Here is a 27,527-nt window from a genome sequence, read left to right as displayed (position 1 = left end):
AGGTATACATGTGAAAGGAAACCTGAAGTGCTAGGGATGAGTGTATATGCACTTAGATTACTATTTTGAAAACACCTACTGTCTTCTCTTTAGATTATCTTGGGAGGCTCCTGCTGGTACTGGTGTGGGTGGGGGTAAGGCTAGAAAGGATTCTTGTCTATGAAATTTTTGTTTTAAAGATTTATTTATGTATGCATACGAGAACTGGGGTACAGGCCCGAGGTGCTGGGGGTGAGAGGATTCACCAGAGACAGAGTGGGGAACGGAAAGGCAGACTGACTGAAATACACTGCTGAGGGGAGCAGGTGAGACAGGAGAGGTCTGCTGTGCCATGTGGGTAGCTCCCTGGCTGGGACTGCGGATAGCTTCATAGGTTGCTTCTTAACCCCTTACACCACCGAGGGAGGCCCTTGCCTATGAAATTTTAATAGAGTTCTCTTCTGAGTTAGGGCTAGAGGACACAGCTCCAGAGAGGACCTCCCTGGGCAGGGAGACACAAAGACAAGACAGCCTGGAGGGAGGCAGAGAGGAGAGGACATAGAAAGGGGAGGAGGGGAGAGAATGGGGAAATGGGGAGAGAAGGGAGTAGGAGGAAGAAGAGCAGCTGAGGGCCAGAGAAAGAAGGGGAGGGGAGAGAGGGAAAGAGATGAGCGAGGCAGAGCCCAGGGAGGGGGCTCCTAGGGACTCTTGCTGAATAATAGTCCTCTGGGCAGTTCCAGCTTTATCAAAACAAAATCTCTCAAGTAAACCAAGTCTCCCACTGCAGATAAATGGCAAATGATCAACAGGCTAAATAAGTTCCTTCTGAGTGCAGGAATCTAGGAGCTAGAGGTTGGATTGATTTCCCTCCTGGAGGCAATTTTGCACAGGCCGCTTAAATCATTGCTTACTGAAGCTGTTTATTTAATTATTTAGCAATGTGACTGCCGGCCAGATGTTATATAAGCCAGGCCGACAAGCCGATTGCGCTGGAACAGCATGTTTATGGTTATGGGCTGCACACAGTATTTCTTCCACCCCCACTCCCACCTAGGGTGGCCTGGCACCCACCTGCAGTGAATCTCCAGACACCCAGGTGCAGGGCCCTGAGGGGAGAGTGGCTGTTTCCCCAGAAGACGAGACCATGGGCACAAAGCTCCTGCTCCCTCTGGGCTGTGTGCAGGAGTGGGGCTCCAGATGTTTTAGTGACAGTAATAACTTGGGGCTTTTGGGTAACTGGATTCTCAAAAAGTCCATCTGCAGAACTCTGTTCTCTCAGTCCTTAGGCCACACAAATGATTTGTTGCACCTGGAAGTGTCATCACACCTTCCAGCACAGACCCCTTTCCTCTGCATGGTGGGAGTGCATAATGGCCCCAAGGTTACTGCTGCTCATAACCTCATAGGCGGGGCATATGCAGGCCAGGGGACACATTTCCACAGCCCCGGGGCCTGAATTTATCTTTGCGATCATTACTGTGAACAATAATGCTTGTATTTCAGGAAGGTGCAGCTTAAACCCAGCATGATTTCCATTGAGGGCAGTTAGGAGCAGATCCGCTGCAAGAAAAGTGACCTCTCAGACACATGGGGTGGGCACAGCTGCATTCGCAATTGAGTTAGGTTCAAAGTCAGCACCTTTGGCCAACCTTGTGTGGACTTTACCATCACAAATCCCTACACCCCAGGGAGTATGGGGTATAGTGAGTATGGGGTATACTGAGCTTTCTCTCAGTGATTCGCACACAGCCAATTCCTCCCCAGCACGGCGGGTGAGAGCAGTTGATGAAGCTGGCTCTGCTACCTGAGTCTATTTCCCCCTGAACATTTACCATGGACTTTTTATCTGTTAAATGGATAAGACTCTGCAGCAGCAGAGACCTGGAGCCCAAGCGACAGCACTTTCTCCACACTGTGAATCGGGCCTCAGACAGTGCTTTCTGGGGTCCATGAAGGCCCCTTGGACTGCCCTCTGAAAGGCACCCCCTGTCTTTTGTCTCCTGAGGTTTTGCAGCAAGACTCTCACTCTTCCTCTTACCTGTGATCAGCTGTGTGAGCACTTTCATTTGGTCATTGAGGATGTTCACGGTGACATTCCGGGCAGATTTGAAGTAGAGAGCGTTACCCTGCAGCGAGAGCAGAGGACACACTCATCAGCGGAGACACTCATCAGTGGACGGTGGCTGGTTCCAGGCCCATGCTGGGGCCTCCGCCTCCAAGGGCTGGGCTGGTCTAGCCACAAAAAGATGGACACATCTTTTTGTAGAAACTCTGAACTTTAATGGCCTCATAAATGTGATAATTCATTGGCATTCATCCAAAATGGATTTCCCCCTAAGGCATACAGACCAAGAGACAGACTCAAAAGAGATTTCCCTACACAAACTATATCCACACACACACACACACCACATTCACACATAAATACACAAATACCACATTCTCACATGCCACATTCATACACGCATATGCATGCACCTCTTTCACACACAGAGCTCAGAGTGCTTTAGATCTTATTGCAGATGTATTTAGCTGTGGTACACAGAATCATCAGGAATGGCTGATCATCCTCTAACCTAATTCGTCCTAATTTACTAAAGGCTCCTTCTCTGTAGGAGCCACGCAGAGTCCCTAATGGAGAGCAGGAAGCTGTGCCAAATACCGGAGCTCCACCCCTCCCGCAGTCACCGGCAGTGAGTCCAGCTGCTTCTTAGGGAGACTAGAATCTTCTCTATGCAGAGATGTTTGTGACAGGTATGTCCCAGATCCAGGAGGCCTGGTGTCAGCACAGTGGTCTCTGCCTCCCTTCCTGACTACTCCAGTGTCCCTCCTCCCCATGCTCCTGGTCACACCCCAGGAGACGCTACTGAGCTGACTCGACTTGGCACAGGGGCTGCTTCTGTAGAGGGTCTGACTGAAATATTTTAGGTTTTGTGGGACAGCTGGTCTCTGTGGCTACTACTTAAATCTGTTTTGGTACAAAAACAGCCACAAAGACTACATAGACAAATGGGAATAGCTGTATCCCAGCAAAACTTTATTCGTGGATAATGACATTTGAATTTATAGAATACAATTTAAAATTTAATACAATCTCCCTGTGTATGAAATATTACGCTTCCTTGTTTTCCCCTGTTCATTTAAAACTGTAAAAACTAATCTCAGCTCACTCGCCCTATAGAACAGGCTGGATATGGCCCATCCATAGTCTGCCAACCTGGACGGACAAGTTCTCCATTTCCTGATGTAAACTGAAGACATAAACTAAGAGATGATTCTCTGACAGAGCAAGTCAGTCAGCAGTCAGCTGTTGTGGAGAAATGAATGTGTGTGATCATTTTCAACTCTCCAAGTATTTATTACCACATGACACAATCTGAATGGCAGTGACACCACTGTGCACACGCCTCACACACAGGAAGCTGTTGCCCAAGGACTGTGAGCAGCCCGAGGGCAGAAAGCCTCCTCCTCACCTTCAAAGGTTGAGGTTCCAATGGGACAATGAGAAGGGCACATCAGGCCCGGAGAAGCGGGGTGACAGCAGCAACCATGAATGAGTGTGGGAAGCCTTCTTGAAGGTGAGGTGAGTCATACCTTGAACTGGACGAATTGGGAAGCCCAATCCTAATGTTGGATCTGAGACTTGAAAGAGTGGATTTCACCACAATGAATGAACAAAGGTGGTCATGGAGGTAGGAAAGTTGTGGGCTGGGCATCTCTGTGTCTTTTCCCTTCAAAACTGGTGGGGCAATGAGTCAGCCCCACTGGAAATGCATATTGAGGAATGGTCAGTGGTGTTGACTGGCAGCCAGACCAAGGCCCTGGGTGGAGGGGGTAGGGGGTGGGGTAGCCCCGACAAGGCCCTGTACCACAGACCCGGCTCTGGAGTCACAGTCTCCTTAACCCAAAGGTAACTGCTAAAATGACCCACTCAGACCCTGCATAACCAGTTGACCTGGTGGGGGGTGGGGTGCAGTCCCAGAATTAGGGGGAGATGGGATGAATTCTGCTACACTGGGGCAATCACAGACTTTCTTAAACTCCCACAAAGGGCTAAAATGAAAATTCTGCCTGATAAAAAATGTCCCACACCCCTCTCCATTGGGACAGAGAAGAGGAAAGACAGTGAATTTAACATTGCCATAAGTTCTTTTTCTGCCTATTAGGAAACACATATTAGCTTAAAATAGTGTCCTCAGCAGGGTTTCTGGTGTATTCAACAGTTCTGCTTAAAAATGAAAATCAAATTGAGTAATACGAGAATTCAGAACCTAGAATCTTGACCAGGGTATGTTTTTATATGTTAATGTTCTAACATTTCTCTTCATATATTCAGCAGCCTTGCACGGACAGAGAAGAGCAGTCTGGAATCAGAGAACTGGGTAGATTCTGTTACCACCCACCAAAGTGTGACCTTGACCGAGTGCCCTAACTGCCCAACAACTTCCTTGCTTTCCCCACCATCAACATGGGATGTCTCTGGCCAGCTCCCTACTTGCCAGGCGGACTGGAAGCCCTGCAGCTGCCCACCTGCTTTCCAGCCCCCGCTCCACCTGCTTTCCAGCCCCTGCTCTATCACTTGTGACCTGGGGGACTCTGGATCAGTTTCTTCTTGTTCCAAGTCTCCACTTTCATATTAATTATTATGAAATTATTGGAATACATATATTATTAAAATGATTAAATTCTATATGTAATTAGCCCACAAGAATCAGTGCCAGACACACAATTAGTTCCCCATAATTGTAAGGGGAGAGGTAGGGAGTGGGGGAGAAAGGAGGAAGAGGAGTTGTGAAGCAGGAGGAGGCAGAAGAGGTAAAGGAAGAGGAAGAGCTGGAGAGACATGAGGAAGACCTGCATTACCTAATTCTCATCTCTGCAGATTCAAGGGTTTCTTCCATTACCAACACTCCGTTTCCATGTTTCAAAGGGTCTTCCCTAGATGTGACCAACTTTCAAACCTTTGTCTTTCAAACCCATGACTTTCCAAGGCTACCAACCTGCTGTTAATCTTATTAGAATAATTTCATTGTGGAAAAAAAAAAATCTCTCAGCTTTGCTCAAGGTTTCCAGCAAGCGAAAGAATAAAGGCAGCCTTCGTCTTATTGTCATGTCAAAATATTATCATTTAGCATTAATTGTTCTAATATCCTGGGAAACACTCCCATCTAGTCAGGGCTTAAACAAAGAGCCTCCTTTCAGCCTGGGACACGTGGCTGTGATTCTGCCATATATCTGAGAACAGAAAAATCACCAGGAAACAGGCACAAACGAGCTAATAAACACAAAGAGCCCCTCCCCACGCCTGGCAGCTGGGCCTGTGTGATTTGTATTTTGCTCTCTGGCTCTGCTTACTGGGACCAAACTAGGAAAACACAGCCTAACCAAGCATCCCTGGGGGCTCTCTCTGAGGGATTAAAACCAGTAAAAGAAGTATTCACTTGTGTCTGAAAGGCTAAATTCTGTTTGCAGGCTTCTTTTCTTTCCTGTCTCCCACTCACCTCCATAGCCTCCAGGCCTGGGGAGTTAATTTCTGCCTCAGGAGATCCTGGATAGGGATTTTCACTAAGCGACCTCCAGCAAGCGCCTCAGGACAAAGGCCTCGCAGGGACCTGCCTGGAGACTCACTCTGCCTGGCAGAACCTTGGCTAATGAGGATCACAGTTCTGGACTGGCTCAAGCCTGTGTGCAGTCAGTCCGTCTGATGCCTGGACTCAAGGTGAGGCTTTGGGAGATGCAGAGGGAGATGCTGCTTCTCTTACAAGGGAAAGGACAAAAGGACAGTCCACAGCAACTCCCCACATTTAATGAGAGCACACCCATTTTTTTTTATAGATCAAACATTGGTTTACAACACTGTGCAAGATTCAGATGTACATTCCCTCACCTCAGAAGCTGTCTGTATCACCCCACGCTCACCACAAAATGTCCTGTCATCATGCACCACCCACAGGTCTGCCCCCCTGCATGCTTCCTCCCCCGCCTTCTCCTCAGGTGAGCACCCTTCTATTGTCAGAGTCAAAGGGTTTGTTTGTTAAGTTTTGAGTTTTTTGCCTCTACATTCCACAAATGAGTGAAACCGCCTGGTATTTATCTTTCTCTATCTGACTTATTTCACTTAGCATTATCTCCTCCCATTCCATCCATGTTGTTGCAAAGGGCAAGTGTTCATCTTTTTTATAGCTGAGTAGTATCCTACTGTGTATACAGACCACATCTTTTTAATCCACTCACCTGCAGTCAGGCACTTGTGTTGCTTTTATGTGTTGGCTATTGAGACTAACACTGCAATGAACATGTGGGTCACACATTTTTTTCAAACTAGTGTTTTCCTCTTCTTCCAGTAAATACCCAAAAGTGGGATGACTGGATCATGCAGATCTATTTTTAATTTTTTTTGAGGCACCTCCACGTTGTTCTCCACAGGACTTCACCAACTTACATTCCCACCCACAGAGCACACACCACATAGGTGAAGCACCCCCACTACCGCCATCTGTGTAAAGCAGACCGTACAGAACAGAATGGATCTTGATAATTCAATATCAATGGAATGAACATGACTGGCTCCACCATGTCCTCCAGGACACATGGCTATTTGAAAAGCAAATGACACAAACTGGCATTTTAAAATGATATCTGACTTTTTTTAAAAAAATCATTATTTTTATATCAAAAGAACACATGTAAACATCAAATAAGGGCATCAATTTCTGCCTCTCACCACTGCTGGGAGCACTCTTCTTGCTGGAGTGTTCCTGCAGGAATTTTGCTTCCCAGATCCTAAAATATGCTTTCATCCTATGTCTCAGTACATCAGCTTTAACCATTACTCAGGGAGTTTCTGAGGGGATGTGAAGTCCTCCACACAACGCTGATGAAATCGTTTTTCAGAACATACATGATTATGACAGGTGTGTGCTGTCTGCAGTTGAGCCAGGTTGTGTTCTTCAACTCCATGTCTGTGCTTCTTCTGGGGCATCCTTTTTCTTTTCCCAGAGTCAAGTTTTTGAAAATTGTATAGGTTTTGTCCCCCTTCTAATATTTAATGTTTTTCTTTTAGGTTTGATTTTCTGGGAAATAGCCTCAACTTTAAGTTCCAGTCTTTTGTTGAGTTCTTGAATGTTTTATATCATGCTTACGAGCCTCTTCTTACTCTGTGAAACTGTCTCTGTAAGTCTCCCTCTCCTTGTCTGATGAGGCACACTCTTCCCTTAGACAGGACTAGAAAGGCTCACTAGAAGCTCTGTGTTTCTGGAAGGCAGAACCTCACCACTGGGCACAGTAGTGGGGATTTGGAGTTCAGTGGAGAACCCCTCGATGTCACTATCTGTGAACACTTACTACCTATGGGCTAGTTTCATCGGAGGGGAATTCTCTGCATTCCAGCAAGGAGGGTGGTGGGAGGTGGTTGGGCATTTGCTGTCCAGAGGACAGACTTTGCATGAAACTGTTTGCCTTGGCTCATTTCTGATTTCATCTCTGTCTAGCATCCATAGCCCAGAGTTCGCTTGGTCAGACTTCCCAGAACACCATCCTCCTATCTTCTGTAGCTGGGCCAATGGACTGGGGCAGGGGTCGGGGTGAGATCTGGGGTAGGATGGTGGAGTCACTCCACTCAGTGTCTCTAAGTCCTGCAGCAGTATACAGTTGCAGAGCCTTCTAGGGCTCTGTGTCATGTGTCATCTTGCCTTTTTTTTTGTTTGTTTCCCTCACTGCAAGTCTGCAGATTCCAGCTCTGTCAGGTCAGCCCCCCACCCTTCATGGGTGCTTTCTATTCTTTCTTGTTGTTTTTTGTATGATCCTGCAGAGCTACTCTTAGAGCTTTGTTCTGCAGTTACTCTTCTTTTCAGTGGCGTGTTGGGGTGAAGCAGAGAACTGTCATTTCTCACTCCTATCAGCGTGTCTACCTCTCCAGACAGCATCTACTACAGCTTGCCTAGAGGAAGGCAGCTTAGAAATGTAAGTCCAGGGCAGTCAAGATCCATGAACTTCTTTACAGCATTTTATGTACACTGAGTGAGCACTGGGTGAGTGTAGAATACTCCAGCAGTTCCTGCTGTCCTGGACCCTGGAGAAGGGCAGTGACTGCCTAAAGGAAAAGTAACCATGATAACAACAAAGGGCCATCACTTTACTTGAGACCAAAGATTTCTGGGTATGAATGCTCTCTCTCTCTCTCTCTCCTTCCCTCTCTCTCCCTCTCTCTCTCTCTCTCTCTCTCTCTCTCTCTGTGTGTGTGTGTGTGTGCGTGCATGTGTGTTTGCCTTTGGGGGCAGCCATTTTATGGAGTCACTCAAATGATGTGGCCTCCAGAAGTTGCCACCCTGGATCATCTTACATGGTTGTGTTTGCTCCTTGATAATGATCTGATGTGGGAATTTAGAGGCACATGGAAAACACCAGACGCACATGAGCACATTCAGGGAGACTTTCTGTTCTCAGTGGGATGAAGTCCTGAGAAGGAAGGACCCTCGTGTAGCTGGTATTCTGAAGGGTCTCCCTAGGGGAGAGTTTGGCTTTTGGCTTTCCCCTGGCAAAAATATGGCTGGATTGCAATAGCATGGATTCCTGTCTTGTGTTGGCCTAGACAAGGGCAGCTGGCCTTGGGGAGTAAACATTCAGAGTGTGAGCTCTGCGGTGAGACTGATTTTGGGGCTGGAATCAGAGCTCTATTCCTGTAGGTCCAGGGGCCTTGGGTATAGCTTTTATACTCTGCAAGCTGCAGTTCCTATATTTAGAGACTTTTGATTCAGTTATGGTGTTGGTGTGAGAATAAAGAGAGATAATGTGTCAATTGCCTGGGACAGATGCTCCAGCAATCCTTGATAAACTATAAGAGACACAAACAAAACCGACATCAAGAGGTCTCAGAAAAGAGTTGGCTCCAGGACTGGGGCAAGAAACAGATAAGATAAGCACAGTGTTCTCCTGCCCAGCTGTTTTCTGTGCTGTGCCCCCCACTGGGTGCATTTTGGTCTCTCACAACATGTAACCACAATGAGCTCCTCTGTTCAACCATTCTTTGGAGATGTCACCTTGACATGCCAGCCTGGGAAGCTTTTCTGGCACATCCCTGGCCCCTATGAGGCTTTTGATAAATATTTGTTGAGTAACTGAATGCTCAGATTAAATTAAGAGTCAACAGAGAATGAGAGCTGTCAACAACAGAAGTAATTAAATGAAGGTTGACTCCAACTGTCAAAGAGAGTTTTCTAAAGCAAGTCATGAAGCCTGGCTGATGTGAAAGTCCAAATGCAGAAAAATGAGCATGGTGGAGGCCACAGGATGGACAGAGAGATAACCAAATGCTTGTTGACCATGTAATACAGGGCAAAGAAAGGAGGTGAATAAAATGAGAGGGAGGTGTGGACTCCTCAGATGACAGGGGAAAGCAGTTGCAGAAATTGCTGCCCCAAATTCTTGCTCACACCAAGGTTCAAGTTTGCCTGCAGGTTTCTTCCCTGGGCTTGTCATACCCCGCTGGCATGGGGATAGGACAAGTCCTCTTGCAAATGCCCCGATCATTTTACTCCATCAATACTGTAAGAGAATCTTGTAGACATAAAGCACTGAGCCAAGTGCTGAAAAGGTGGCTGCTGAACCTACAACCCAGTGGGGAAAGAGTATGTTAAGAGTCCCAGAGATCATTCTATCACTGCGGTGGCCATGCATTAGTGGAAGGGACATAAAGTGGCAGCTGAAGAGAGAGTGTGTGCAGAGCAGGCCTTTCTAAGGGGGGAGGGCATGTGGCTGAGGTCACAAGGGTGGGTGGGAGAGTGGCCAGCAGCTTCATTAACATTTTGTTACCCTGCCCCCATTAGCTTTAACACTGCCCACACTCTCCTCTTATAAACAGGAATGTTTGATTTCAATGCAAGAATGCTTACTAGTTTTTCCTTATGGGTGATTTCTTGGGGTTTCATAAGGAAAACCCCATAAAGAAATTCTTTCCTGCCTGAGTTCATTCTTTTATTTTTTTTTAATTAATAAATTTTATTTTTATATTCCCCATACAATTGCAATGGGGGGATTGCAATTGCAATTGAGTTCATTCTTGATGGTCTCTTCTATTAGCCTGTTACTTTATTACCCCTGAAATTTACTCACATATAGTTTCTGTTTTATATAGAATTTTGTATTAATACATTGTTACCATTTATCCAAATGGACTACGGTTTCTGCAACACTATCTACCAAAGGGCTATCATTTTCCCACCATGTGTGAGTCCACCTTTATCATAAATCAACCCCCAAATCCACATCTGTCTGCCTGAGAGCCTTCTGATCTGTTCTATCAGTCTCTTCCTGCAGCAGTACTACCACAAGGTTTTATTTCTGGGGTTTGAGATCTGTCTAAATGTTTGAGATGTCTGCCTACCCTCTAGGCTCTTATAGACCATTTAATATCAAACTTTCTGCCCCAAACGGGATGTCATTAAAGGGTTCAAGGCAAAGGAGTATGTTGGGCTGATTTTCACCTAAGTTTGAGCACTCTAGCCAGTGTGTGAGGGAGGATCAAGAAGGAGCAATACTTGATGTCTGAGGCCAGGTGAGTAACTGCTGCAGGTGAGAAAGGACTATTCCGGAAGTGTAGAAATCCAACACAGAAGTTTCTAGAACTAATGAGGCTGGTGAGTGTTGGGCTTGGGAATGAGGGAGTAGCAGAGTCAGGTATGACTCTTAGTAGGTAGAGAGGTGATAGACCCTTTACTGCGAAACAGAATGGTAGATGAGAGTGAATGTTTAAGGGAAGAGTCTGGTGGGTGGGGATTTAAGCATTCAACTTGGGAAGTATCAAGTCTTAATTGCCTAGGAGCTAGATGCACCAGGGTGCACTTGGCAATTCTTTCAGTCCTACATTGTATCTCATCTGTTCCTGTGTGTCCAAAATGAAAAGTATAAACCCATTTGTAAAAATGTTGCCAAGTAAATCATCTCAGCAACAACTTTCACACAAAAATCTGCATTTCCATGTTGATTCTCTCTGGCAGTTTAAATGTTGCCTTCTGCTTTCTCTGAAAACCATCAGTGGGGATCCTATCAGAGAGCACACTTATAAAAATGCTAATGTTAACTTAGGTAAAGCATCTCAAGTCAAATTTTTCATAGTTTAAGAGTTAAGAAGAAACTTCTTGGTACCTGAAACATCAGTGGCTCTTTATGTGTGTGTGTGCATGTGCACACATGTGCATATCTGTGTGTACCCCACTCTACATGCATGCATGTGCATGTACTTGCATGCATGCCCCTGAAATCTATCCCATGTATCATTTTGTTTGTACATTGTTACCATTTATCTAAACTGAAGGTGGTTTCTGCAACACTATCTACCAACTGGTTGTCATTTTCCAGCTAACATGGGAGGCCACCTTTATCATAAATCAATCCCTAAATCCATATCCATCTGTCTGAGAGCCTTCTGGTCTGTTCTATCATCTGTCTCTTTCTGTATCAATACCATAGGGTTTTATGTGTGCCTGCCTCTGTGTAAACGTGTGCATGCATAACATTTCATGTGTGCACACTTGTAGCATGTATTATATGTGTCAATGTGCTGGTGCATGGTTTACATATGTACATAACTGTATGTGCATGTGTACATATATGTAATGCATATATGTACGCATATGTGTACATTGCAAGTGTGTTCATCCTGTATATGTGCCTGTGTATGTGTGCATGCATATATATTATATGTGCACATGTGTATATGTGAGCCCATGCATTTGAGTGTATATATAGGCATGTGTGCTTTTATGTGCACATGTGTGTGTATGTGTGTGTGTGTCTATTAGGCTGGTGGGGGGGTTCTAATCACACCTACAGATCTACAAATAAACAAGTCAGCAGGAAACAAAAGGAATTAATTTTAATTTGCAAGTCAAAGTTCTTGAAGCACAGCTAGCTCCACAGGAGAAGAAAATGCAGATGCATTCTCCTCTTCAGGGATAAAGTGAAACCTGAGGGATGCCCTGGCTGAGAATGACCTCCTCTAAACCCCCACCAAAGAGGCCAGAGTGTGAACTGCCCCCCTGAACTCCAAGCTGAGGCCCTTCTGTGGCAGAGCACCTGGGTGTGGAGGTTTAAAGAGCAGATGTTCTTGGCTGGAGAGGTCAAGGTCAGGACTCAACCAGTTATCCTCGTGTGTGCCCAGTCTGGGGTGAGGTATGGAGAAACATGTAAGAGGAGGGAGAGCCTGGTATTGTCTTTAGAAAGACAACATCAACATTCAAGTAAGCATCCCAAAGCAATCTGAGACCAGAGACAGACTGTGAAGGCAGCAGCTGGCAAAGTCCAAGATCCTCCCCCTGACTGACCCAGAGTCACTCTGAGTGATCTTCTACCAGTCAAGTATGGGTATCAGTTGCTTACATGTCATCATGTTTCCAGGCTTCATGGTGGCCTTGCCTATCACATGATGTTTTTCCATGATGCCATGGGGGATGGTAGGAGTGAGGGCCACATAATGGTTATGACATAGGCTCTGGAATCAGACTCCTTGGGTTCCAATTCCATCCACACTCCTACAAGCTGCATGTAAGACAATTCACCTCCAGAGCATGTAAAACGACACCAGCTTCAGTAACTGCCCGAACTTCCAGTCTTTCTCAGTGTTTTGCAGAAAACTGGTCCATAGTGTGTGAGTACCGGCTCTTAAAGATACAACACAATAAAAATCTATTCCCAAAAGATTAAGTGGGCAAAACAGTTCTGGAGAGCCCACATCTTTCCTCCACCATCTGGTGCCACCCGGTACATTAGCACGTTATCAATTCCGAGACATCTGCCATCAATACACTTTGTTTAGCTTTGTGGTCTCAGCAGTTCCAAGATTTACATAATGATGGGATGTTTTTCTTAAAGCACATGTTAACACAAAACATGGCAGTACCCATTTTGGGCAAGGCTACTTTAATGAGGACTTTAAACATGGCTGCTGTGATGCAGTCAGCTCAGGCTTTATGTCTCTTTCTTTTTAAAAAGATTTATTTATTTATTCATAAAAAAGCTGGGGTGCAGGCCAGAGATGCGGGGGGTGAGAGGATTCACCAGAGACAGAGTGGGGAACAGAACAGACGGGTTGACTGAAATACACTGCTGAGGGGAGCAGTAAGCGAGTCAGGAGAGGTCTGCTGCACCATGTGGGTAGCTCCCTGGCCAGGGATCAAACTTGTGCTGCAGTGGCTGTGGATAGCTTCATAGTGCTGTGTCTTAACCCCTTACACCATCAGGGAGGTCCCCAGGCTTTATCTCTTTAACACCATGAAAGGCCTAGCAGGGACTGCACTAGATGGGCTCGCAGCCATGCCTGCTGCAATGCTCAGTGTCTGCACCCCAGTGAGCAGGTACAATGGCCACTTAGCAGAGGAGAAGACTGAGGCCAGGTGTAGGCTGGAACTTGCCCAGCCTCTCTGCTAAGAGGGATGCAAGAGTTATGTGTGGCTGTGGACTCCCTAGTATGGTCGGGAATACTTCCTAGATGGGGAGAGAGGTGAGGCCAGGGCTTCTGGGAAAGCAGGTAACAGAGACACCCTGCAGTGCAAGGAAGCGGCTCAGCATTTTGCCCATGAGGTTATGCTGATTCTAACATCACAGTTCTAAACTCAACAGACAACAGAATTAAGATATGCTTTTCCTGTATGTTTTTTTTTTTTTTTTTGAACACAGACAATAATATAGACAAAAGATTGTTTGCTACAGAAACTCTGGAGGCCATACTTCCCTGGCTTTAGGTCACAGGCTCTGCCATGTGGAGTGTCATGGCAGTGGGCCTTGGAGCACAAGACCTGCTTTGTGGAGGCCCTCACACATTCCTGGCCTTCTCTGCACATATTTTCCAGCAAGGGTGTGTGGCCTCGGATCCTGACCTTTTGCAGAATGGTACATGGTCTCCAAGGAAGTCCAATGGCACCTCTCAGGACCAGGTTGGATCAACACAACATGGGCCCTTCAGAGAGAAGCAAGAGCTGGGGAAGCTGGGAAAGCTCACAGAGAGGGGATGAAGCTGCATCTGGCAGAGCTGCAGCATGTTCTGGTTAGAAGAGAGGAGCCCGGAGAATGCAGACAAGATGCAGGTGTTGCCTCTGAAATACTTAGTACGACTTACTGAGGGGAAAACTAAAAACCCCCCAGTGCCAGACCCTGGACCCCTCCACCTTTTTTTCCTGGTAGCTATTCTGGTGTTGCAGGTTTTGGAGGCACACAGCCCTCCAACTCTTTTTTTTAAGATTTTTTTATTTATTTATACAAGAACTGAGGTAAAGGTCAGAGGCGCGGGAGGGTGAGAGGATTCACCAGAGACAGAGTGGGGAGCAGAACAGGCAGATGGACCAAAGACACTGCTGAGGGGAGCAGCGGGCGAGGCAGGAGAGGTCTGCCACGCCATGTGGGTTTCTCCCTGGCCAACCGGGAATCGAATCCATGCTGCAGGGGCTGCGGACAGCTTCCTCCAACTTTGCCCCAACTTTGTCATTGCCGGCCCGGTGTCCTTAGCCTGCCCCATTTCACTTCCCTTAACTGGAAAGTGGGGATAATAACATACAAGCTGGATATGAAACAGCACCTCCCTACAGAGCTGAACAACGAACTAAAGGGGCACATGTAAGATGTAGCACCACACAAAGGAATTTAGCACCTTTAAACACACGCTGCTCCTCCACAACCTGTGATGGAGTTATAGCTCAAAAAACCCATGGCAGGCTGAAAATAAATTGAAAATGCATTTAGTACATCTGATCTACTGAACACTGCAGCTCAGCCCAACCTGCCTTCTATGGCTCAGAACACTCACATTAGCCTAGAGTTGGGCAAAAGCATCTAACACCAAGCCTATTTTATAATAAAAGGCCACATAAAATATTATATAATAAAGTGTTGAAAGTAGAGAATACTGGACAGATAGTGAAATCAGAGTACCCTGATTCTATATCCAAAGCATGATTTCTACTGAACACACGTCACTTGTACCATCATAAAATTTAAAAATCATAAGTGGAACCATCATAAATTGGGGGGCACCTACACTGTGAAAAGAGGTGCTAGATTATTTATGTTGATGCCTGACAGGCTCTGTTGTGTCCAACAAAGTGGCAGAGAAACTAGGATATGAAGTGTGTCTGCTCTGTATGTCATGAGAGTCTGATTTTAGATGGATGAGCTGGACACAGATCTGGCTGTTGCACACTCTGGCAGTGTGAGCCCAAGTGGTAACATAACCTGTGTCTCAGTCTCCTCACTGTAAAGTGGGGGGAGCACAGAACCAGCCTCTTGGTCACCGTTAGAATATGTGCAGGACACACAGTAGTGCCCAGTGAGGGGTAAAAGTCCAACACGAGTCACCCATGAGAGGAAGCATAAGCAGAGTGGCTTGTGTCTGACAGAGAAGGAGGCTCTCTGGAGGGATGAAGGAGGTGTGCAAGGCAACTTGACCACAAAGGTGTGTGTGGTGGTTCCACAGTCGAGGCTGCTCCTTCCATGTAAACTCTTTTTACCTGCTGCCAGGAAGCACCAGGTTTGCAGAGAGTGGAGTGAGGAAAGACACAATGACTCAAAGTGAGAACATGAAACACTAATTCCCTTTTTTCCTTAAATTTTGACTTGCAAATCTTTTTGACTTGCAAATTACTCTGTGATTTGGGGAGCACAACTTCACCCCTCCATATGTGCACATACCTCATTCACTCTACATCAAACTGCAGAACCAATAGCCTCTCACCCTCCCTTTCTTACCCCCCCCCCCCACCCCATCACCTCTGGTAACCAGTATATTTTTCACAGGGTCTAAGAGTTATTTTTGTTGTGTTTTGCCAGTTTGTTTCCTTTGGATATTTATATTCCACAAATGAGTGAGCCATCTGGTAACTGTCTTCCACTTTCTGATTTATTTTTTTTAGCATCATCATCACCTCAAGCTCCATCCATTTGGTTCCAGAAGGCCCTAGTTTGTTCATCTTTTTAAATAACTGAGTAGTATTCCACTGAGCACATATTCACAAGTTCTCTATCCAATCACCTGTCGATGGATATTTAGGTGGCTCCATGACTTGGCTGTTGTAAACAGCACAGCTATGGATGTGTGTGGCTGTGGACTCCCTAGTATGGTCGGGAATACTTCCTAGATGGGGAGAGAGGTGAGGCCAGGGCTTCTGGGAAAGCGGGTAACAGAGACACCCTGCAGTGCAAGGAAGCGGCTCAGCATTTTGCCCATGAGGTTAAGCTGATTCTAACATCACAGTTCTAAACTCAACAGACAACAGAATTAAGATATGCTTAATTCTATGGATGTAGGAAGGCATTAATCTTTTTGTATTGATATAAACCACCAATTCCATGTGGGGTCCTAGACCAAGTTCACTCATCTGGACTTGGGATTCTTCAAGGGCAGGCATGGTGGAGGGGTGGGAAGGGAGTATGCAAACTAAATATTTCATGCTTGAGGTAAAGTATGTGCATGTTGAAACAACGTCAGATTCACAGGAAGGCTAAGTCATCATGATCCCAGGACACACAGAACATGACCTAGAACCTGGGCTTGTAATCTAAATGCAGGCCTGGGAACTTCATGCCTGACTCCTCTCAGACCTTCAGGCTCCTAATAAGTGGCAGATAATGGTTGTTTTCATTTTCTTCTTCATAAAAGAAGATATTAGCATGTATTATTACTTTCACCAATCATGAATATATAATATGTTCATAATCATGAATATCATGAGTATAAAATATGAAAATAGAGTTATAAAAGAACATGACATGTTATTAAATAACATATCAGGAAATAAAGGCAATATGTATGTTTCTTGATGATTTTGGGGTGTTCTTAATTTCTTTCTTACCAAGTCAAAATTTCTATTTTCTTAGGCAGGAGAGAAGTAGAGTAATCTTGCAGTTGTCACTAATCCTTTGAAAACAAAGCTCAACTCCTGTAGGTGAAGCACATGTGTTGTCTTCTCCCCTCACCTACCTCAGGAATGTCTGTGTTATTCTGACTAGATTGAAAAGGAGGGAACTAGCTAATTAGCATTTGTTTAAACTGGTAAAAATCTCTATTGCCTCACAAAGATGACTCCTCTTTCTGAAGAAAGGGAATCATGTCACCAGGTACTTGGGCTGATGGGTGCTTGGTCAGCTGTTCATTTAAAACTTTGATCAGAATAGACATGAGGTTCTAACCAAAGTATAGAAGTCACGTCCTGTCTGGACATGACCTGGCACTCCCAGCCTACAGCAACACAGGACAGCAATGCAATGACAAATGTAAACTGAAAGTCACTGCTGGACTCAACAGATAACTCTTCATACCCACTAGGATAGTGAAAATAATAATATCTGGAATGATAGGAAAATAAGTGTTGTCAAGGATGTGGCAAATGGGACCCCTCAAACATTGCTGGTAGCAGTATAAAATGATGCGGCAACTATGGAAAAACAGTCACTTTCTCTATAAATTAAATAAAGGCTTATTCTATTATCAGACATCCCACTCCAAGGCCTGTATCTTGTACAGTGAAAAACAGGTGTTCAAACAAAGACTGTGCAAAGGTAACAGCAGCACTATTCATGTGAACCAAAGGGTGGGAGCAGGCCAAAGTCTCCCAACAGATAAATGGATAAACACAAATGGAATATTATTCAGTCATAAAAAGGAATCAAGTACTTACATGTGCAACACTTAGATGGGCCTTGAAAACATGATACTAAATGCATAAAACCTAGACACAGATGGTCTCATATGCTATCATTCTATTTATAGCAAATATTCAGAACAGGCAAACTCATGGACACACAAAGCAGACTCATGTTGGAGGACCTGGCAGGAAGGCACTGAGGAGTGACTGCTGTTGGGGACAATGTTGTACAACATTGTGAACGTGCTTAGTGCCATAAAATTGTGAATTTGTAAAAAAAAAGATACATTTTAGAGTATGTGCATTTTACTACAATGAAATTAATCTGGATAACCATCTGCATGGACCTGAAAGAAGTACTTATAGCCACAGACCTACTGGTACAAAGTTGTGGAGCTGGCTGGGGTATCAGTGTGCTTAGCTTAGGCAAAGCAGGAGAACTTCTAGAATTGTCTGAGAGAGAGCAGAGACTGTTTCAGAATTATATGTCAGAGGGATAGGCAGATGAGGTGTGCCAAGGAGGCTAGTGGACATAGTGATATCTCCACCACATTTAGCAGAGTTTTGGGGGGATATAATCACTTAATAAGGGAGCACATTAAAAATTAAGAGGTCATTAAACTAATTGACATACAATCTGTATCCTGAAACCAGTGTAGGAGAAAGAGTATCTGCCAGTAGGAAAGATGAAACTTTTTTAAAAATAGACTAAAATAAAAAAAAAAAACATAAAAAGAATGAGTAATAGATGAGGCACACAAACCAAGATAGTAACAATATAAAATATTGTAAAAATCCTTTATGTATTCAAATATACACATGCATATATACTTTGAGCACATATTTAAGACAAAACCATATGGAATAGTTGGAAAAAAAGATCCAGAAAAAGATATCTCAGGCAAATACTGAGACAAAACTGTCAATACTAATTAGTACCATCGATACTAGTATCAGACAAAATAGAATTTAAGGCCAAAAACTTAAATGCTACATACAAAATAAAAAAAAGTCTAACAAGAAGCTATAAAAATCATGACTTGATATGTAGTCATTCATGTAACTTAAAAACATTCATTGAAAGTTGCTAGGAGCATGAGGCAAATTTGGTGAACGCCACTGTAAAATTTTAACAAAAATCTATTTAGGGGACAATCTGTTCTGCTAGAGACTAAGCCAGGATGGAAAGACCTAAGTCACAGGCTGAACTAGTGTGGAGAATGGGCATGCAGAACTGCTCCTGACAAATTGAGGATCTATGTTATTTACAAGTACAGTAAAGTATCTGCAAAAGTGGTGTGGTGCTTGTTCACAAAAGAATTGCAAACAACTCATGTCAGACACAAGACATTTTCTGACCACAGGGCAAAAAATACCATAAATCAAAACAGATAATTAAAAAAAAAACAACCTGACTTGGACACATAAAAATAGCCATGATGGTACATATTGATTTCCCTGCCTCCAAAGTACCCAGAGTAATCCTCTTCAAATTTCACACAGATTATGTCACTTCCATGGGGAAAAAAAAAATCCTCCAAAGGCCTTCTGCCACCTCCACGCTGAAATCCAAACTCCCTAAGGCGAGATTCTGAAATGACCTGCTACAGTCTTTCCAATCTTTATACCCTACCAGGCCCCCACATGTCCCCATTGTTATTTCTTTCCAGGGACACTGCCCTCCTTCTGCTCTTCAAACAAACCAGGGCATTTCCTTCTGAGGCCTATGTGTGTCCTCTTCCTTGTGCCTGGAATGACCTCCCGACTGATACCCACCAGGCTAACACAGCAAGCAGCCTTTTTATTCTCCATAATTTCCTCTGCTTCATCCTTCTCCACTGGGCTGAGCACATCCCTTAATCTGTCCCTTAATCTACTGATTAATAAATAAAGTAATAGGGACAGGGCCTCTGTTTCACCCACCCCTATAACCCCAGTGCCTGATGCAGCAGCTCCCATGAGGTGGGAGCACTCACATGAAGTGAGATGAATGAGTATCAAGGACAACAGAAGTTCATGCACTCCCAGCTGCCACAAAAGTCAGTGCACCTTAGACCAGAGCACCTAGGATGACAGGAAGCCAGTCTGGTGCTGCCATGTGCAATGAGAGCACACCTGGAATCCTGTGCTGTGATCAGAACCTGCACCTTAAAGCAGTAGATGGAACAGGGCAAGCTGCCAAGATGGTACATGTGGGGTGGCCAGACTGTGTCATTGGTGCCTGTGCCTAGGAATGGCTTCACATGTCACATACAATGCACAAGTTGCTCAGTAATATTATTCTGGGATATGGCCATATTCCATTCTTCCTAGCAATGCAGAGCTCAATGAACTGAAAAATGGCAATAAAAGGGAGTGATCATATTTTCTTCATCCCTGCACCCATGTCTATGATGCACTGCCTCAGAGGATTCATGTCTCTGGATTAAGCTTAATAGGTTTAGCCTATCCCAAGTGTTCAAACCTGATGTGCAGGCACCCCACTGCACACACTCACGCACCCCATCCAGGTGAAGACATGATCACCCGATCATGCTGTGGCCTGGCATGGAGTGGTGGGTGGCCTATCTGGAGCCATTCCCACTGACCTTCCAGTTGGTTCAGATGTACAATCACTTACATGCTCCAACCCATCAATTAGTCACCCTGTATTGAGACTTTTTGGTGGCCCAGACTATGCCACAAAGCTGTTCAATGGTGCCACAAGGGGTAGGGGAAGCAGGGATAAGAGCCACAGGCTCTGGAATCAGACTCCCTGGGTTTGAATTCCAGGTCTGCCTCTTAGAAGCTCTATCCAAACCTGGACACATAACTTAATTTCTCAGTTTTTCATGTTCTTTGTCTATGCAACAGAAATAAAAGTAACCCTACTCTGCAAGGCTATTATGAGGATTAGATAATGTCAGAAAAACAAGAGAGCTGGACCTGGCAGATAGCACACTGCATATCCATGTGAGTTGTATTATTATACTTTGGACAAATCACTTTCTTAGTCTGAGCTTATTTTGTGACCATTACAGTCAGTGCATGATGCTGTGGTCCTTGGCGCATGGTAGTTAGTGCTGGGTGTCCAGTTGGATGGTATTTTTGTATGAGCATTACATTGGGTTGTCGGAGAAGTCATGGCACATGTTTACTTGAAAAACAGAAAATAAGATGTCATGACATTATGGACAACTCAATATTTAAAGCAGTGGACTTTGAATAAAGCATATTGCTGTGTATAATATGGGTGGGCCTCATCCAATCAGTGGAAGACCTGAACAGAACAAAAGGCTGACCTACCTGTGCAAGGGGAATGCTGTAGCAGATGATTGTGGATTTGAACTGTTCATCAATCTTTTATGGACCTCTAGCCTATCAGACTACTTGGTACATTTTGGGCTTGCTCTTCACTATAAAGTCCTGAGCCAATTGCTCAAAATTAAGTATGTATGTATGTATGTATGTATACATCTATCCATCTATCTATCTGTCAATCACCTATGTAATCGAGGCAGCAAAACTTTCTGTCTCATTCTGTCTGACACTATCTTTCTACCTGACCATTCGTCCATCCAACCACCCATCCATCCATCTACCCACCCATCCAGACACCCCTTTGGTTCAGTTTCTGTTGAGAATCCTGACTAACAGAGGCAGTAAAAATAGTGAAGAAGCAGAAAATGCGAGAATGCAATTACAGAATTAGTTCACATGAGGGAAGAGAGGAAGATCAGAAGGAGTCCCTCCAAGAGAAGTCTAGCTCAGATCTAAGTGCTGTCTTCACACTTCCAAAGGGATATCACAGGCAAGAGCCATCAAGTGTTCCTGAGAATGGGATCACTTGTGGGCTATATGTGGATACAGAAAGGTATAGACTTAATGGGAGAACTTTCCAAGTGCCAAGCTGTTCCAAAGGATGGAAAGAGAGAAAAGGCATTTCTTCCCAAGCTCAGGACTCAATGGCCTGCATGAAGATGTCACATGTCACAGAGCGTGGCCTTGCATACAAGCCACTGCCTTCCAGGTTCGTCTACAGCAGTGATGCTGGAGGTAATGTCTATACTGATGTGAACACCTCTACACCATGCTTGCATTTTCCATTTTTGAGGCTGAGGCGTCCAGTTTGCTATCTTCTTACTTATAGATATTCTTCAGTCTTCCTTCAATTCATGGGAAATCATTCTGGCTTTTTACTTACAATAGTGCTACATTCACATTCAAAGAAAAGGAAGACTCTTATAAAAGGAAAATAGTAAGTAAAACTAGGAAGTTCTGCCCTATATCAGATGAGTAATGTTTGGGGCAATGCTGGCTAGAGGACAACAGACAACAAAGTAGGTTCAGCCCCAGATGAACATAGAGACTCGACAAAGTTTACGACAGATTTCTTCCAACTTGATATTTAATGATTCTATAACCTGCCAGTCCTTTTAAAAGAGGGTATAACCTTAGTCTACTAATTAATAGTATGTCATGCAAAGCAGGGAACATCAACCATGTGAGTAATTTTCAGAGATCAAACCCTGGCAACATCTTTGAGAAGCTACATAATAGTTGTTGTTTTTCTTTAAAAATTGAGCACATGTGAACTTTATTTTAAAATAAAGTCTGAATATGACACCAGAAAGGCAGGCATCCACTTCTGCAATTCACATAATTTGGTCAGCAAGCAGGTATAGGACCAAAATGATGGACGGGCCCATGATGTGAGCTGAAAGAGAATAATCCAGGGCTGGCAGGCTTTTCCCTTTAAATATTGAAATTGAAATGACTTTCACTTATAATTAGTTTTTTGCGTTCTTTGAAGAACTGTCAAATTGCATTTCCCTAAGGTTAATATTTGAACAAATCTATTACTTACTGTGGAAAGTAAAATTTTCACAAAAGCTAAATACAACCCCAAAAGCAAAATTGTTGTGCAAACAAAATGATTAGCTTAATTTAGGACAAATGAAACATGATAAATGAGATGAAAATGCAGGGTGGGAAACACTCCACACAGTTATGATCTAAGGGAGAAAAGCAGACAGAACTCTCTGCTCTGTGAACTGAGACTGTCCTGTTAATTTAGACAAATCTGGTATGAGTCTCAGAGCTCTTATTCACAGTCAAGGAGCAAGGAAGATGCTCGCTACTTCAAATCTCTACTTGATTATAAAATGATGCAATTTTTTAACATGCAAGCAGCAAAATCAAGGTGCTGTAGGATTCTCAGCATGGGTTTTGATTCAACAACAGATGATTGTGTATAGTCAATATAGTCTATACAGACAGTGGAATCACATTTAGCCTTCCAAACGAAGGGGATTCTGATGAGGGCTATAACAAGGAAGAAACTTGAGATTATGTTAAATGAGATAAGCCAGATACCAAAGGATGAATATGATAGGATTTGATCTCTACAAGTTACTCAGAGGGGTCAGAGTTAGGGAGTAAGAAAATAAAATGGTGGGTTTGGTGGGTGAGTGGGTAGAAGTAATTGGGAATTAAAGTTTCATGGGGAAGAGTTTCAGGTTGCAGGAGGAAAAGAGTGGGAGATGGCTGTGAGGCACTGTGAATTTACTTAATGCCAATGAACAGTACACTTATATGGTGTATTTCATGTGCGTTTTACCAAAATTAAAAAAAAAAAACCTAAATGCATTGTGACCTTTAGAGAGTAAGGAGAAGTGTTTGAGAAAATTGGTTGTTCCTTACTTTTTCTTAGTTTCCAATCTATCAGTTCACCAACCAGCATCTCAAAGGACAACTTACTCCTACCATTAAACATAACATCAAACTTTGTCATGCTTTGATAATAATTCCACACTGGAAAGATGCTGAATGTGGCAAATCTCTCTTTGGTTTAGTCTGGCAAATATGAGTGTGGGGGAAGAGAACACTGTGGTCACATACATCTGAAGAGTGTGAATCTGCATCCCTAAATCATATACAGAGTTGGCAACCAATATTATATAAAAGTAATACAAAAGTAATAAAAAAGTAATACAATTTGAGGTGGGGAATGTGTGTAAAGTACCCTTCCCAGCCCACTGCCCAGTCAGGCTGAATGGGAGAGACCCCACTTGTGCCACGTAGGAGAAGGGAGCTCCTGGGCACATCACCTGGTCTCTGCATGCCTCAGGCTCATTGTCTGTCTAACAGTTAGTAATTACACCCACCTCCCAGGGTAGATGGCTGCTTCTCACACTGCCAATTTCAGAGTAAGTGCTAATAATTGTCTATCATCACCATCTTCCTCCTGCTGATAGCTCTTTAAGTTAATTAGGTAAATATTGTTATTACAACCCAAGAAATTAAAGGTAAGTGGAAAGAGGGACCTGCAATTATCTTTAGAACGTATAAATAGATTAGACTGCTATGACCTGGCAACTGGAATTCTGTGACATCCCCTCTCTGGACTCCCTGCCGTGATGCCGCCTCCATCTTCCCACTTCTGGCACCACCATGGTCTAAAATAACCACTTAAGTGGTCTTCTTTTGGAAATGTAAGTCATAAAATGTGTTTCCTTCACTGAAAATCTTTTGCTATCTCCCCCACATCCTCAGTGTAAAAACTAAGCCCTTTATAATGGCTCTAAGGCCCTGCCTGGGTCTGGACTGCATGCCCTGTCCAATCTCATCTCTGAGTGCTATCCCCTGGGTCACTCTGCCTCAGCCACATTCACCTCCTGGTTGTTCCTCAACATGACAAGCATGCCCTGACTCAGGGCCTTTGCACCTCAGCAAGGCACCTGTTCCCAATATCATCATGGCTACTCCCTCATGTCTTTATTCAAATGGCAACTTAACTTCCCACCTGGACCATGCTACTTAGTTCTACAACCTTCCCCCACTTCCCTGGCCCTTTATATCCTGTGTATCAAGTCCCATTCTTCTTTCTTCCCCATAATAATTATTCCCAGCTCATATATTACATCATTTACTTACTTTACTATGTTTAGTCTGTATGGTAGGTTTCACCTACTAGAAATTAAGGTCCACAGATACAGGATGTTCTCTGTTTTGGTTGCTTATGTATCCCACACAGCTGAAACAGTGCCTGGCACATGGGAAGTACTCAATAAGTACTATTTCATTTGATGAATGAAAGAATAAATGCATGAATATTCATTTAGTATTTGTGGAACTTCTGCCATGTATAACGTGTGTTTGGGGCTCTTATGAATTATCTTATTTAATGCTAATAATTATCCTTTAATTTGGGTAATCCGACCCTATTTAAGTTTCTTTTCCTTTAATTGCATTTCCCCTAATGTTCATTACAGCACTATCCAAATTAGCCAAACAGTCTCCCTGTAAAAGGAGCCACCTGCCTGTGAAGGGCCAGCTCAGACCTTGGAAGACCACACAAGTCCATTCACCACCAAAAGGATGATCATTTCTGCCATTAGCGAAGAAGCAGATGACACACCCTTCTAACAGCAACACTTCTCATCTGTTTCCAGCTTATCAAAACTAAGTTATCCAAGTCTGGATGGTCAGAAAAACCTTTGTATTAGGAGCTTCATTGCTTTGCTTCTTGTACTTACATCATGTCTGTTAATTGTAGCCAATCTTGTGACTTCCTGCTGGCTAACTCTTTTCAGAAGAAGCAGTATCTCCAACTTTATCAGTAAGATGAGGATGGCCATGTCTATCAATGGCTTCAAAAATTGCCTGGAACAGTCTTGAGAGTCTCCCCATAAGCTAAATCTGGAAGGGACCTTGGAGGTCATCTTCCCTGATTTCTCAATTGCATAAGGAGAAGACGGAGGTCCAGAAAATTCACAACGGAGATGAAGAACCAAATCTTGTCAACAGAAAGACTTGTCACTCTGCAGCAGGTGGGACTTACAGAATGGACCATCTCTTCACACTGTCCTGAACACACTACTCTCCTTTATGAAAACTAGTTTGACTAGTGTGGTCCTCTCTCTTTCCTGGAGTGAATTCTAATTAATGAGGATGTTACTGAACCTCTGTGGCTACTAAATAATTGCAACAGCAGCTATTATTACTGAGCATAAACTATGAACCAGAGAAAGAGCTTTACATGAATTGGGTCCTTTCCACATAATAACAGTCTCATTATATATATGCATTAATATTCCTCATCTACTTTTTAGATGAGAAAGATCAGGAAGGTAAATTGACACATCCAAGTTCATGCAGAGAACTAAGGGCAGAAGACAGACTAGAAGTGGGCAGGAATTTGTCTAACTCCAAAGCCAATGTCCATCATCACTTTATTATCCTATATTATTTCATATTAAATTTATCCTCAGTTCAGAAGGCATTATGTTAAACAAAATAAGTCAGAGAGAGAAAGACAAATATTCAAATGATATTTGCCACTTATACGTGGAATACAAGCGAAGCAAAGGAATAGACAATTGTAAATCAAAACAAACCTGGCTAATCTGACTGCAGAACTGAGCCTCCCAGAGGGGAATTGGGGAGCAAAGGAGGCGGTGCACTGTGGTAGAGGACTATGGGATCTTAGGTGTTGGGTGTGCTAGGGTCACATATATCTGAAGCAGAGAGAACCTGTACCTCTGAATCAAATACTGTGTGAATTTAATTAAAAACATTATATTCAGTTCATTTTATATGCCTGAAGCATAGAGGATAGCGAAAAACATTGGAACTATTATCCTATGCTAAACTTACCCAGCATTCACTTTCTAATGAGTTGTAAATTCTATCCTCCTCTGAACATTGAACTTTTGGTTCTGAGTAGAAAGTACTTCTGGATTCCTGGGCTTCCTGTGTCATGATCCACCACCACGTGGACCCCCGGCAGCACATACCAGCCCTTGTGGCTGTAGCCCTGCCCTAACTTTGCAAAATGGGAGTGGTACCTTCCAGATTTCCCTCTGCAATGGGCTGATGCAGAGTTATTAAAATTGAATTACATTCCATTGAGGAAAGGGCTTTTCCACTTTCAAGGGTTGTATTGCTGCTCTGCCGCTGAGAATTTGGGGGGGTAGGTGGGGTTCTGGTAGAGGGAAGAAAAATGGCATTCTAGCATGCTAGCTTTATTAGGGAACGTAAGAGGAAACTTACAGCTGGCTCAGTTTCCTTGCCAAATTCTTTAATAGTTTTGTAATTCAAGAGAAAACAAAGGCGATGAAAGAAAATGGACAGAGATGACTAAGCCTAAATCAACAAGCTCACAGCAGAATCCTAACTACACCAGGGCAGGGAGATCTGTCTCCAACCTCAGGCTTCTGGTAGCCTGGCCTTTTTTCCTCTCCTTTTGGAGGAAACATAAAGTCACTCACTAGCAGTGAGACCCACCAGAGAGCAAGTGGCACTGCCTTATTGTAACGTAGTGTCCTCAGAATCTGGGGTCAAATCCACTTGGCAAGTCTTTTGGAAGGCAAATCCCCTCATGGAGAGTGGGTCTCTAACAGGCTCAAGTTTAGGAAGAAAGGTGTTTCCCATGGAGGCTTAGGAACTCACTGCAGTGGGTTCTCAAATATCATTGTGTTCTTCAAGATTGCTTTGTTATAACAATGATGGAAAAAATCTTGCCCAACCTTGAATGAAACGATATTGGTTTTGCTCTGTCATTTCACATAAAGTTGGAGTTTCCAAGAATCTATTAACAGTGTTAACTGAGGACAGACTTTCTCTTGCCTAATAACCACGTTGACTGAGAACTGTGCAAAACATACGTGTCTAAGTCCCCAGGGGGTAAGCATCACCATCACCACTGTCGAGATGGGTAAACTGAGGCAAGGTTAGCCACTTGCCTCAGGTCTCACAATTAGAAACTAGCACTTTTGTAACTTCATATATATATTTTTTCCTGTCAGGGTTCTTAAAGATTGTTCTATTCTGACTCTTATGAAAACATCCAGGCCAGTACAGTTTTGTTTTTTTTTTTTTTTTTCTTGAAGAACTAGCCTCAATATCTATCTAAGAATCTATCTAGATAGCATATATGTC

At 43.8% G+C, this 27,527-nt stretch overlaps 1 protein-coding gene across 5 annotated transcripts in view; it reads right to left on the bottom strand.

Annotated features, from left to right (window-relative positions):
• SGCD (sarcoglycan delta) overlaps nt 1-27,527 on the bottom strand; it is a 925,354-nt gene that overhangs the window by 139,415 nt on the left and 758,412 nt on the right. For all 5 annotated transcript variants that reach the window (XM_054691428.1, XM_054691429.1, XM_054691426.1 and 2 more), the window contains one exon: nt 2,018-2,105. In XM_054691428.1, the coding sequence (XP_054547403.1) occupies nt 2,018-2,105 (88 nt within the window). The remainder of the gene's footprint in view (nt 1-2,017; nt 2,106-27,527) is intronic.

Source organism: Talpa occidentalis, unplaced genomic scaffold, assembly GCF_014898055.3.
Source record: "Talpa occidentalis isolate TD23 unplaced genomic scaffold, MPIMG_talOcc4v2.1 talOcc4.9, whole genome shotgun sequence".
NCBI lineage: Eukaryota > Metazoa > Chordata > Mammalia > Eulipotyphla > Talpidae > Talpa > Talpa occidentalis.
This window is presented reverse-complemented; position numbering and strand designations above follow the sequence as displayed.